Source organism: Nomascus leucogenys, chromosome 9, assembly GCF_006542625.1.
Source record: "Nomascus leucogenys isolate Asia chromosome 9, Asia_NLE_v1, whole genome shotgun sequence".
NCBI classification, from domain to species: Eukaryota; Metazoa; Chordata; class Mammalia; order Primates; family Hylobatidae; genus Nomascus; species Nomascus leucogenys.
Genome location: NC_044389.1, coordinates 68,841,117 through 68,855,465, shown reverse-complemented (window position 1 = coordinate 68,855,465; position 14,349 = coordinate 68,841,117). Strand labels below are relative to the sequence as shown.

General features: G+C 38.7%; 1 protein-coding gene across 2 annotated transcripts in view; it reads right to left on the bottom strand.

The window, feature by feature from the left end:
- Window positions 1–9,803: 9,803 nt before the first annotated feature.
- ARHGAP24 (Rho GTPase activating protein 24) overlaps window positions 9,804–14,349 on the bottom strand; it is a 521,725-nt gene continuing 517,179 nt past the window's right edge. For both annotated transcript variants that reach the window (XM_003265851.4, XM_003265852.3), the window contains one exon: window positions 9,804–10,550. In XM_003265851.4, the coding sequence (XP_003265899.2) occupies window positions 10,307–10,550 (244 nt within the window). In that variant the 3' untranslated portion in view covers window positions 9,804–10,306. The remainder of the gene's footprint in view (window positions 10,551–14,349) is intronic.

The window sequence follows — 14,349 nt, the reverse complement described above, 5'->3', positions numbered from 1 at the left end:
TTAACCAACAGTCCAGATCATTTGCAACTCAAAAGCAGGTACAAAATGTTATCCATCTTAAAAACCCCTTACATATTCCCTAGCAGAGTGTCCCACACATAATTCGCCTTCCATTAACACTTGTGAATCCATCCTGGTGAAAATATTGCCTATGAACAATTATACCAAAAAATCAATTTTTATAATGCAAATAATATTTTACACAGACCAAGAGAATTCATAATATTAAATCATTTCTTTTATAAAAGGACAGTTTTCAGAAAGCAATGGCCTATTCCTTCATGTTAATATATTGCAAACTTGGATTTGGTGTAAATCAAGCCCTAAGAATATTGCTCTAAATTTCTAGCTTAATGTCTGAGCGACATTCTAAAGCAGTTCACTAATTTACCCCAAAAACATTTCTTGGACACTTCGGTGTAGGAGATATATATTGCATGGTCCTTAACCCAAAAAATTCAGTTAATAAATCTTTGTTTAAGAAAACTAAAGCAAATATTTTTATTTCATTTATTTGCTATCTTTTTACATAATGTATTTAAATTAGTGGTGTGACTTGCACGAGTCCATTTTTATTATTTGCTTAAAGCAAGGAAACAAGGAGTCTGCTTCTTTCAATGTTCTCATTTTGTCTAATTATATAAGTATACTTTATGAATCAGCATAAGAGAATTTTGAATATTTTCCATTACATTATGAGATGAAACCACTTTTAAAAATTATTTAAAATTAAAATTCATTTTAAAAATGCATGGATGTTCTTTTCTGCATTGCAGAAAGTTTGCTTTGATATATGGTTCCTCTGAGAGCTATTGGACCTAGATGCTGACTGAGCATGGGGCTTGTACTTTCGTCAGCACAATCTCCAAATTAGCAAATGATATCACAATGGGTACTGAAGCTTCTTTGCAGTGACATTCTTACATGAGGCCAAATCTTTGGAGTTTGTTCAGTCTATGGGTGACTGTTGGAACCCTAAAATAACTTAAAGTAGAATTTGGTCATTTATTGTTTTTTTGTTAAAAGGTCCAACTGAGAACATCCCTGAACATCTGAACCAGAAATTTGACATAGAGCTCTAAATATTCACTCATTCATTCATGCAACAAATATTTATTTATCAAGCACGTCAATCATCCAAGGACTGTTCTAGGTACACGTAGTTGTGATGAAGTCAGCAAATCTGCCTTCGCATGGTCTGCATTCTAGTGGAGAAGTCAGATAGAGGTAAGTACGAAGACCACAAAGCAGGTTAAAAAATAAGGTGTGAAAGGGATGCTATTTTAGACAAGGTGGTCAGGGCAAGCCTCTCAGAAGAGGTGATAAGTGTTCAGAGACCTGACTAAAGTGAGAGAGTGAGCTATTGACGTGGAGAAGGGCATTTCAGACTCTGAAGAGAAAGCAGGGGCAGGCTTTGGAGGGAGAGCTTGTTTATATAGATGAGGAGGGGCAAAGAGTCTTGTGGATAAAGCAGAATGAACAAGAGTAAGTGGGATTGTAAATGAAATTGGAGAGAGAAGCAGGGGTCAGAGCATGGCAAGATCTTGAGCTTTTATTCTAAATACAGGAAGATGGTGGTTAGATTTGAGAAAGGAAATGATATAAGCTAAATTTTCTTTTCGAAAGGATTCCTTTGGCTACTGAGTAAAGAGGAATTTTAGGAAAAAAGAATGGGGACAAAAAATCCATTGTAGGATAAAACAATCCAGAAAGACATGATGGGGCTTAGACTAGGAAATGGAGATGCTGAGAAGGATTTGAATTCTGGACCTATTGTGAAGGCAGAGCTGACAAGATTTGCTGATAATTGATATTGTCATATAAAAGCAAGAGATCAGAAATGACTCTAGATTCTTTTACCTAAACCATGAAGTAAATGATGGTACAGCTGACTGACATGGTGAACAATGGGTTAGAAGAACACTGGGGAGAAAATCATGTTTGTTTTTGGAATATCAGTTGGAGATGTTTATTAGATATCCAAGTGGAGGTAGGGCACGGTGGCTCACGCCTGTAATCCCAGCACTTTGGGAGGCCAAGGCGGGCAGATCACGAGGTCAGGAGATCGAGACTATCCTGGCTAACACGGTGAAACCCCATCTTTACTAAAAATACAAAAAATTAGCCGGGTATGGTGGCACGTGCCTGTGGTCCCAGCTACTCAGAGGCTGAGGCAGGAGAATTGTTTGAACCCGAGAGGTGGGGGTTGCAGTGAGCCGATATCAAGCCACTGCACTCCAGCCTGGGTGACAGAGTGAGACTCCATCTCAAAAAAAAAAAAAAAACCACGTAGAGTAGCAGGAGTGTCTTGTAAGCTGGAGTTCAAGGAAGAGGTTGAGCTGAAACAGAAATCTGAGAGTAATCAGTTTATAAATAGTATTAAAAGTCATGAGTCTGTATGAGCCCACCAAAAGACAGCATAGTTAAGGAAGAGAAAACCAAAGATGGAGATGCCTCTCACTCCAACATACAGACCTCAGAAAACAGGAGGGTATTCCAGAATGTTCAGTGAGGTAGAGGGAAAACCAGGAGTGGGCTGTCCTGGAAGCCAAGTAAAGAAGGTGTTTCAAAAGTGAGGGAATGGGCAGGGGCGGATTGTTATTGAGAGGCTGAGCAAAATGGGAACTGAAGATTCACAGTCGGACTAAGTCTGTTTGAAGGTCATCGATGACCCCAATGAGAGCAGTTTCTATACAGTATTGAGCAAGAAAAGAGTAACTCGAGTGAGTTCAAGAAAACATGGGAAGTGAGGAAGTAGAAATGGATACAGAAAATTCAAAATATTTTTCTACAAAGTGCAGCAGAAGAATGATGTAAAAGTTGGAGATAAATGTGAGATTGAGAGAATTTTTTAAAAGCTAATATAGCATGCGTAATAGTGCTGGTGGGGCCAACAGAGAGATAGCAAAACTGACAATGCAAAAGAGAAAGGGATATTTATTTGATAGAGTAACATGCTTGAAAAGGGTGGAGGGACAGGCTCCAGTACGTGGGCAGAGGCGCTGGTCCTGCACAGTAACTGTAGCAGGCAGTGAGGTGGTGTGCACAGAGGCAGGTAGTTTGGGAATATGGTGACGTGATGGGCATAAGTACATACTCATCTGATTTTTGTTTTGGTCTCAGTAAGACAGAAGTAAGGTTGTCAGTAGACAATGAAGAGTTTGTGGAAGTTTGAGAAGTGTGAAATTGACCTTGGAAACTGTGACAATAAGTTACTGGACAGTGATGAAAACCATGTGAGCCATATTCATATAAATACAAAGGGACACAGGTCAACATGGTGGTCTTTTGTTTTTCAGTCATGTTTAGTATTTTTAGGCACATGTTAAGAGTAAGAAAAATTAGTTTTAGTTTTATAGAGTTGCATTTTGTTTCTTTTTATTTCTCGAAAGAGTAGTACATTGCTGGGAGAGTAGACAATGGGATTTGGAAATGGGGGCAAGAGAATAATTATGAGAAGGAACCATAGAAGCTAAGCTGGTCAAGGAGGGAAGTAATGAAATGGGGGATGATAGTTGGTGAAAACTTACCAAGTTGGAGTGATGGTGCTAAGGGGAGTGACTAGAGAGGGAAGAAGTGATGACCACAGCGTGGGATGCTTGAAATGGAACTGTTGGCGATGCCAGTGATTAGTCATGACACAGTATGCAGTATAACCATGAGTGTGGTGGCTGATGTTCAGGCAGCGGCAGAACAAGATTTTTAAAAGTCGTCAAGGAGCTGAGTGGCCAAGATGGTGAATGGAGTATGAGTGGAGAGGGTGAGTGGGTTACGTGCTAGAATATCCAGTGCTTGTAAGAAGGTCTTTAGAGAGGAAGAAGGATTAAAGTTCTGAAAGTAGCTGCAAACAGCAAAGCAAGATCTGTCTCCCCTTTAGGCCAATGATATGCAGGTTGTAGAGAGGAAGACAGCTAGGCTTGAGAGGGCTGCAGGGAAAGTGGTGTCTTCAGGAGGCAACCATGATTCAGAGAAGAGGACATAGGGGAGGGTGATGGCAGCTGTAACATCTAGAGGGGAAAATGGAAAGGTCCTAGGCAGGGGGAGGCCATTGGAGATAGAAGCAAATGAGAGAATACTCTGGGCAATATGGGGATAAGCAAATAGATGAAGGAAAAATGGCATGGGAACTTAGACTATTTTGGCAACAGGTAACCAGCAATGAGGGCATGATGGCATGACCCTAGGGATCACTTCAGTGTGGTGCATAATTAATCTAGTGAATCATGAGGGGGTAGGGAACAGGGAATGGGTGTGTGGAGAAGAGAGAGCTGGGACGGACATCCTCTATCCACAAGAACAGGTGGGATGCTCGGGGCCTCCCCCAGAAGTAAGAGACAGTTTTGCTCAAAGAAAATGATGCCAATTTGGTTTGCCCCCTAACAATTCACTGTTCTCCTGTTGCCCTTACTCCCTATTTAAGAAAAGGCTGGCCTCACCGTGGCTTATCCCTCAAGAGGCCGTACAGACAGCAGCTATACAGAAGTTCATAAGTAAAGAGTATCATTCAGCCCTGGACCTGAGCCACAAATGGTGCTTTAACAACCACACTTTTCATCAGCTAAACTTTTTACTGGAAGATCTACAGTAGGTTCAGTAGATTTTAGCTGCCTGGGGAACTGTTAGTTCTCCAAGTCACTTCAGAGCAAGAGGCCCTTAAGCTGGGCAGTTCTAACTTTCAACTCATACCCCACTTGTGCAGTTAAGAAGACTATAAAGAGAATAATGAAACAGACCTTTGGGAGCCACAGTTTCAGCACTCTTTCCTGTAGTTTGTGAGTTCAAACAAGGCAAAATGTTTCCAGCTCTGGATGCTTTCTTTGAATAAGAGAGTAGAAGCCGCGTGGGTACTAAGTGTGTTTTCAGGTCTCATGGTGTGCTGCTAAGGTGTTATGCACAATGTCATCTTAATGTCATGAACTTGGTAGGTCATGTTTATTTTATTGAAAAGACTCCCTAGGGTCTACCCTGAAGGCACATTTGCCATGCTGTTCCATGGGCTAGGAAGGCCCCTTACCAAAACTGCAGCTCTGTCTGATGACTTCCTACTGGTCTTTAGGACTCACACCAAAGTCATGGCTCTGCAGTGCTCTCCTCAGCTTCACCTTTATGGTCTCTTAAGTTACTTCTATAGCACATCATATAACATGACAATAACTGTAAATTTATGTACCCCAGAGGACCTAGTCCATAGCCCTCAATTTATTCATCATAGCCATCAGGAACATCATTGTATTTTATCCAATACCTTTAACACCCAACATCGTCTTTAGTGTAGACATGGATAGAGTTGATGAAGGACAGTTACACGTAGTTGTTTAGACATGATTTTCACATCATGGATGTAATTGTATTATCTCAGAAAGAAAGAGTGGTTTGGGTTACTTTCCTTGCCATCAATCCCTGGCAGATTATCTGGGCACAGATAAGAGTCTCTGAGACCAAGATATAATTATATCCTGTGCTGGTGATCATGATACTTTTAATGCTGGTCAAATCCCTGAGGCCAGAACCTTGCTACGTTCCTTAGAAGCTGAAACACTCTTTCAACGGAAATAATTTGAGAGCTGACAGTTTCCATTTACTATGGAATTTACTTACTATGTGAGCACTTACTATGTTCCAGGCACTATGCTAATCCCTTCACCTATTGTACTACATTCCTTATAGAAATATGATAAGGGAGGAACTATTAACCCTACTTCCAGAATAAAACAAATTTAGGCTTATATATATATATTACATAACTTAAGTTCATAAAGCTATGAGGTGGCAGAGCTGGGTTTGAACCCTGGTCTTAGATTCCAAAACTCATGTGTATGGTACTCTAATCAGAGCGCAGCTCTGCAGTGTAAGGAACACTGGGGTTTGTGGCAAGCATTACATTCTTTAATGCTCTCCTGAATTTTCAAGGTGTCATAATTATATCAATAATATAAACTACCCAGCCTGGGAATGATTTTTTGAAGGATATCCCAGCTTGAGAATCAATGGGAATGATTACTTAAACTCCACTTGGAGATTTTAGTCATTTCATAATGTTACATATAAAATCATGTTTCAGTGGAACTGACATCATAGGCAATTCTATCTTCAATGTTCTCCAAAGGATACCCAGACATCTAGTTTGAATAGTGACGCTAACACAGTAGGCCCCACATCTGCAAGCAAATCCTTTCTCTTGAGTTTATAACTTAAGATTCATTTTAATTACCTAGTTTTAAAGAGGCATATACAGGATGTAGCAAATGAAATCTTGATACTACCTAACTACTTTGTATCCTTGTTGATTTCCAATTTATTCTTGCATTAATTTCACTTAATATTGTCTAGGCTTTTTGTTTGACTAACGGAAATCCAGATGAACATGCTGCTCATAGTATCCATTGATTAGTGCCATCATCACTGAAATTGACAATTAAAATTGATAATATCATCCCTCAAATATCACAGGCCACAAAACACTCTGTGTGTGTGTGTTTGAGTATATTTGCATTCCCAAAAATTACTGCAAACTCACTGTGCTGACATTCTGTTTGGCATAAGGCATGGAGGGATTTAAGAGCAAGAAGATACAATCTTGGCCCCTTAAGAAGCTCCATTTATCAAGAGTTATCAATGGAGCAAAGTGACAGGCACTGGGATAAGCACATTACATACCACCATTAACCACGGCAACATCCCTACTTTGTAGGAGTTATTATCTCCACCTTATAGATGAGATCAGACAAGTCAAGTTACTGGGCATTGCCATGTATCTTGCATAAGGCAAGTTGAGAGGCAGATCTAGGTTTGAATGGCTCTCAATTTTCTGCTATTTCCACTTCACCACCCTCCCTCCTAAATTGCTTCTTATTTGATAAAGAAAATAATCAGATGTGGGAAAGACAGAAAGAGATATATGCGAATGGGGGCACAAAAAGCAACTAACACTGATTTGAGATTCTGGGAAGCTTCATGAGGCAACTGACATTGATTTGGCTCTTAAAGGATGTTGGGAGCGTGCCAGCTAGAAGGAAGGCAAGCAAGAAGGACACAGCAATAGCAAGTGGAAAGTTCTAGAGGTATGAAATGGCATGGCAGGTGTGGTGGGAAGTGGTAGGAGACGAGAATGAAACTGGAGGTCGGGCCTTTTACACTTTGTGAAGGGCTTTGTCCTGGGCAAGTGATAGTCATCATATGTAAATAGCAAGATCAAGCTATGGTCGGATGAATAATTTTGAAAAGGCAGCCTGCAAAGGACAAAAGTACAGGAGAGATGTAAGGGAAAAGTACAGGAGAGATGTAAAGGTAAGGGAAAAGTGATTAAAGAAAGCAGATTAAAAAGGCAAAGATGAGTGGAATAGATTAGCTGGTGAGCAAATTTATGAGTGAAGAAGAGGGTAGAGAAGAAAAATATGAGTTGGCTGGGCACGGTGGCTCACGCTTGTAGTCCCAGACAAATTAAGTGACCCGTCATTGCTATGCATCTTGCATAACTTTTGGGAGGCTGAGGAGGGAAGACAGCTTCAGCCCAGGTGTTTGAGACCAGCCTGGGCAATATGGCGAAACCCTGTCTCTACAAAAAAAATACAAAAATTAGCTGGGCATGGTGGCATATGCCTGCAGTCCCAGCTACTTGGGAGGCTGAGGTGGGAGGATCACCTGAACCTAGGGAGGTCAAGGCTGCAGTGAACCATGATCATGCCACTGCACTCCAGACTGGGTGATAGAATGAGACAATGAGACTGTCTCAAAAAAAAAAAAAAGAAAGAAAGAGAAAGAAAGAAAGAGAAAGAAAGAAAGAGAAAGAAAAGAAAGAAAGAAAGAAAAAGAAAGAAAAGAAAGAAGAATGAAAGAAAGAAGAAAGAAAGAAGGAAGAAGAAGAAAGAAAGAAAGAAAGAAAGAAAGAAAGAAAGAAAGAAAAGAAAGAAAGAAAGAACTAGTAAAAAAAACAAAGATAGAAAGAAAGAAAAATATGTGTTAACATTTATGGAGTCCTTTGTTTTTTTTTTTAGACGGTGTCTCACTCTGTCACCCAGGCTGGAGTGCAGTGGCGCAATCTCGGCTCACTGCAAACTCTGCCTCCCGGGTTCACGCCATTCTCCTGCCTCAGCCTCCCGAGTAGCTGGGACTACAGGCGCCCACCACCACACCCGGCTAATTTTTTTTTTTTTTTTTTTTTTTTTTAGTAGAGACAGGGTTTCACTGTGTTAGCCAGGATGGTCTCAGTCTCCTGACCTCGTGATCCGCCCACCTCGGCCTCCCAAAGTGCTGAGATTACAGGCGTGAGCCACCGGGCCCGGCCCCTTTTTGGATTCTACTAGCAGCTGTGCTTAGCCTAACCCAAGCTATTTCATTAAGACCACATAACAACACTATGGGAGTAGTATTTTTATTATTCCAATTGCACAGACGAAAAAAAAAGTTATGCATGGAAGGTTCAGTAACAGCTGGCAAATTGTATACCATTTGAACCCAAGCAGTTTGACTATCTTTGTTTTTTCACTAGTGCATCATATAGCTTTCTGGATGAGTCTGAGGTTTTTATCAACTATGATAAGGACTGGAAATAGGTGAAAAGATATGAAGGGAGAGTTATTAAGATCAATTTTCACATTTTGAGTTTGAATTTCCTATCGTATGTCCAGGTGGAAGTAACTGGTTAAATAATTGGAGAGAGAAAAGAGAATTAAAGAAATTATTGCTATAAAGATACTGGTTGATACCATAGGACCACAGATGCTTGCTCAGTGGGAGGTAAAAATAAAAGCAGGACAGTGGCAAGGATGAAAGCAGTACAGACCACTTTCCCTCTTGAAAATAAATAAACGCATGCAAGCATTCAACCTTCAAACAACATAAACCCCATAAACTCAAGTATGTAGTCTTTATTTCCGATTATGCCTTTTGTAACTTTTTGTTCTACTGTGAGAAAGATTATTTGCCTGGCTTCTCAAAACCATTGTGTTATTGTGAAGAACTGTTCTCCCAAAACTCTAGCTCCAAAGAGCCCTGGGTTTTTCTAGAAAATTAGCATTGCTGAGGCTCCCATATTTGCCAAAATTGGAACTTCAGGCATTCACCTTTTAAAATTATTGTATGTTTCAACAGGAAAGACCGATACTGTCAAAATTAGAAGCAAAATAGTTTGTTTCTTCTAAACTTTTCTCCTTCTCCTCCTGCAGCCCGGCCCCCTCCCACTATCTTCTTGCTGCAAACCAACTTTGCCAGCTGTAGTAGGGAGAGAATCCCAGATGGCAATAGCCTGAGTGAGAAAAAAAATGTCACTACATGACACATACTCCAGCAGTTTCACTCAGAGGGAAACAGTAATACCATTTTACTGCTGGTATTCTAAAGTGCAGTTGTTGGGAGGTGGGAGAGGTTTGAGTGGGAGACAGGTAGGTGCTCACGTGGGCATGGTTTAGCAAGCCTTGTTTCCCAATACCTGAGTAGCAGGAGAATTCCTCTAAAACTATCCAGCAGTTAAAGAGATTCGGTCCAAAAGGACAGAGTAATTCAAAGCCTGAATCGTTAAATGCCATTCTTTACCAATTTTTCTTCTCTAAGGAGCATCCTGCGTTGACGATACGCACTGAGGATCTGGAAAGGTAGACAGTGGGCCTCAGAAAGGGACTTTCTCATGGAGTCTCAAAGTTCCTATGTCAAATCGCCTCGCAAAAGCAAAACTGAGTGGTGCCAGGGGAAGAATTTTAAAAGCAGCTCAAAGGTTCCTGGTGATTTGATTGTATTTTATAAAACTATTTACATTTCTCTTTTTGGTCATGACAAAGTCTATTGGCACAAACAGCACAGCCACAAAGTATTCTTCTGATTTTAATAACTCATATATTTATATATATATATTTATATTTTTGCTTATCTTCATTTCCTCAGCAAAAATGGAAATAAAAATATTGATCTATAAAATAAGCCGATGACAACACAATGCCAAAAATAGCTTATGTTAAGTGCAAGGGGTGAAGCTTGAAAGCAAGCTAAATTGCAACAACATATTGATTTAACATTTTAAATACAAGACTTGGAATAAAATAATTCTTGAAATATGCTTCCCATTTTTAGTTTACTTTTGAAAAACTACTCTATATACACATATCCAGTTGTAACACTTGACAGTAGCATTATGGGGCATGATATAACTTTGGTACACATTGCAGATATGGATGGTTAATGTCTATAAATGATATTCCTTCACCACTTAGACTTCTGTACATCCAGGTGACCAGCCACCTGGTTCTAAGTCATATCCCACCAGAATCCCTGGAGTCCTTGCCAGAGCCATCGGAGATAGCAGGAGAAAGCAGGCTCACTGGATCCATACTGTGTTTCCTCTCTCGGTTCTCCTGGGTTCCACTGTCAGTTCTCCAAACGTGGAAAAAAACTGCTCCATTTCTTTCTGCAGCATGTCATTTCTTTTCTCGGCATCTTCTTTTGCTCGCTCGGCATTTCGCATTTTTATTTCTATCATTGTGAACTTTTTCCTCTCCTGATCCAGTTCATCATGGAGGCTCATCATTTCTGTTTCCAAAGTCAAGTTCCGCTGTTCTAAGCTACAAAGGATGTGGGGGTGGGGGGAGTCGGGAGGCAAGAGTAAGAGATAAAGTGATTTTGTTCACTTCAAATGCAAGAGGCATACAAATATTTTCTAAACTCTCTATGATGCTTAGGAAATTGGAATAAAGCCCTTTCAATGATTTAAAGGATGTAATTTTGTTGTATTATTTTACTATTTGCTAAGATGATCTACTGCTACTTTAGTAATTAGGTCCCAAGGCCTCTCTTGGAAGCAGCTGTCATTTAATAGTAAATAAGTGAATGCCAGCACAGATAAGCCAGTAACACATGCCGGGCAGAAGAGGCAGAAAGCTTCCTGGATGTTAAATTGTAAACTTGACTACATTAAATGCAGCGGGAAATTCTGATACAGTTGGAAAAAAAAAAAAGAGAGCAATAACATTTGCTTTCTATAAAAGGAAAAATAGTGATAGGAAAATGTGATTGTTGGTTAAGTTGACTGCTAAGAATGGGGTTTTTGGAAGCATAAAAGTCCCATCTTATAAAAGAGTACCCAAAGTAATGAGCTTACATTGATATGAGAGGTAAAGATCACATGTGTTAAACAAGCACTGCATCTTATATTTTGTAAAAATAAAGCCCATTCCTTGCCATCCCCAATTCTCACTGCTTCCCAAGTTATTAATATAGCTCAGGGCATAGGTATTTTATCTCTCTATAAATTGATAGTTGTTTTGTATAGCTTTTGGATAATTGTAGAATTCGCAGTAACGTTTTTAAAAACAGAGACTGTTTTTTCCATAACCACTAAGATCCAAATCATATACATATATTATTCAAAAGTTACATCTTTATTTAAGATGTATCTTGGCCTCAAGTGACTTCTTAATTTCTCCTAGTCTGAGCAAAAGTCCCATGGGACTCATTCAAACGTACCATACCACTGAAATTTGAAAGGTTAATGCATGTGTAGCTGTCAGATATCTGATTATTTTAATAACAATTTTAAAATTAAAATCTCAACTATGTTTCTGCTTTGAAAAATTTGATCCTCACATGTTGATATTTCATACAGATAATAAGAACACTTAAAAATTAATCTTCCTCCTCTATGTAGGCAACTAGAATTAAAAAAAAATACTTCATATTTTGTAATCCTACATCATTTAGAAGGCTATTTTAAACATATGACCACATTTTTACATGAAAATTTGGTACTATGCTGGTTGCCACTCAGAATTATTCTACAATACATTCTCTTTGCTTTCCAAAGGTATTTTACAGACAAAATGTTGGAAGAAATTAAAGTTAAAATACTGAGAAGGACAACCCTTACAAAACAAGATATTGACACATTTGTATGTATCAGGTGCTTGTGGGAAACTTCCAGGAATGAAAAGGAAAAAGGACTAAGTTGAATACAGAAGAAATTCCTCCCAATGCAAACATATAAAAGTGCTGGAAAATTTTTAAGAAATATATTTTTAAAATACATCATCGAGGTTAAAATAAAAGAGCAGCTTCAGGTATCAGAACCAAGGAAGAAACTGAAATATAGAACAATAAGTAGAAGCACACGAGGAATATTAGTCTTGGATCGAGGCCACAGAGCTTGGGTCTAGGTTTTTCTTCGTCACATGGGCACAGAAGATGAGGCCTCCAGTATTAGGCAGGCAGAAAACTACAAGTAATTTAACTGAGAGCTTGGAACATCAACTGTTTTTATGAAGAAGAGACTACAAAATCTCTAATCGTGGGCCTGGGGAAGTATCAGAATTGAATTGGCACATCAGAGTATTAGTAAGCTACAAAACAGGTCTGAGAAAAGTTACCTAGAATGCCTCAAAAATGATAATTATAGAAATTTAATATGGAAAAAAGAAGTTAACAAAGACAGAGGATAGATTAACAAGGTCAAGCATAGCTTAATAAGGGCTCTGGAAAGAATATTGAGAAGGTGGGAAGATGAAATAGACAAAAAGATGATGAAAAAATATTCTAGAATTGTAAAGATGTAAGTTGTTAGATCAAATCATGAAACAAAGTTTGAAAGTTAAATAAAGGAAAAGACATATCAGGAAGTTACTAATCAAAGGAAGATGGTATGACAATATTTATATCAGAAAAAATAGAGTTTCAGGTAAAAAGCATTATTACAATGAAAAATAAGCACTAATTAATGATAAAAGGATCAATTCTTTAGGGAGATATGAACAACTCCAAAATTCTATTCACCTAGTAGTAGAGCCTCAAATTGTTCAATATAAAATATGACAAAATTATAAAAAGAAACTGATAAAATCAGAATACTGTTAGGAAATTTTAAAGTATCTTTCTCAAAAATTATAGATCTAGCTGATAAAAATGAGGAGAAATATAGAAGCTTTGAATAGCCTGATTAACAGACTTGATCTCTTGGTCATATATAGAATCCCAATCCAGTAATAAGGGAATAGTTTTAATAGACCAAATAATTAATATCATCCAGATGAACTTCTCTGACCACAATACAATATTTTCTAAGAAAATTAAGTTAGAAACTGGCGGCCGGGCGCAGTGGCTCACGCTTGTAATCCCAGCACTTTGGGAGGCCGAGGCGGGCGGATCACGAGGTCAGGAGATCGAGACCACGGTGAAACCACGTCTCTACTAAAAATACAAAAAAAAATTAGCCGGGCGTGGTGGCGGGCGCCTGTAGTCCCAGCTACTCGGAGAGGCTGAGGCAGGAGAATGGCGTGAACCCGGGAGGCGGAGCTTGCAGTGAGCCGAGATCACGCCACCGCACTCCAGCCTGGGCGACAGAGAAAGACTCCGTCTCAAAAAAAAAAATAAATAAATAAAATAAGAAAAGAAAAGGAAGTTAGAAAAAGTTAGAAACCAATTTGGAGAGGGAAAAAGAACACATGTTTCAAAACTAAAAACCATATATCTCATTGATTGATAATTAAAGTAAAATATTATCTATCTGTCTACCTCCCTCCCTACCTATTTACCTACCTACCTATCCATCCATCCATCCACCTCAATACTTGTGGGGTACAGTTATAAAGGAATTTAAACATATATCTCATTGATAATTAAACAAAGTAAAATATCTATCTATCTATCTATCTATCTATCATCTATCTATCATCTATCTATCTATCTATCTATCTATCTATCTATCTATCTATCTATATCATCTATCTATCATCATCTGTCTATCTACCTACCTATTTACCTACCTACCTATCTATCCATCCATCTACCTTCAATGCTTGTGGGGTAAAGTTATAAAGGAATTTAAAGAAAAATGAAAACTCTAAACAGAAATGATCAAAATTTAGCCAGAACAGTTAACTTTCTATAATTTCATGGCTAGGCCACGAGCGGTCCCCCACCCTCTACCCTACTGCAGAGCTCTCCCTTGGCCTGTCACGAGGGTAAGAATGTGACAGTGAAACGGCCCATTGAGATGACCTCTGTTGGGAAGTTCTATCAGCTTATCAAAATCTCTGAAATATACCGTAGATCTCAGAACATATATGCATCAGCAACATCCTCAGAAATGAATGTATCTATCTGCAAATTCATAGTGATAACTTTTTTCTTTTTCTACTACGTTTAAAGTGTGACTCCTTGCCTCAAAATATAAGCTTCCCAGTGTGAAATGCTAATTTATCATCATGGATTGGCAGTAATTCAGAATTCCAATACATAGTGGTTCCAAAAACTACATTCAGAAAGAAGAGTGACCTTTTAAGATGATGACCCTATATTTTTCTTTAAATCTCCTGTCACTCTCCATTATATAGAAAAATTCAAACCACAATTCCACTCAGTGAAACTTACCAA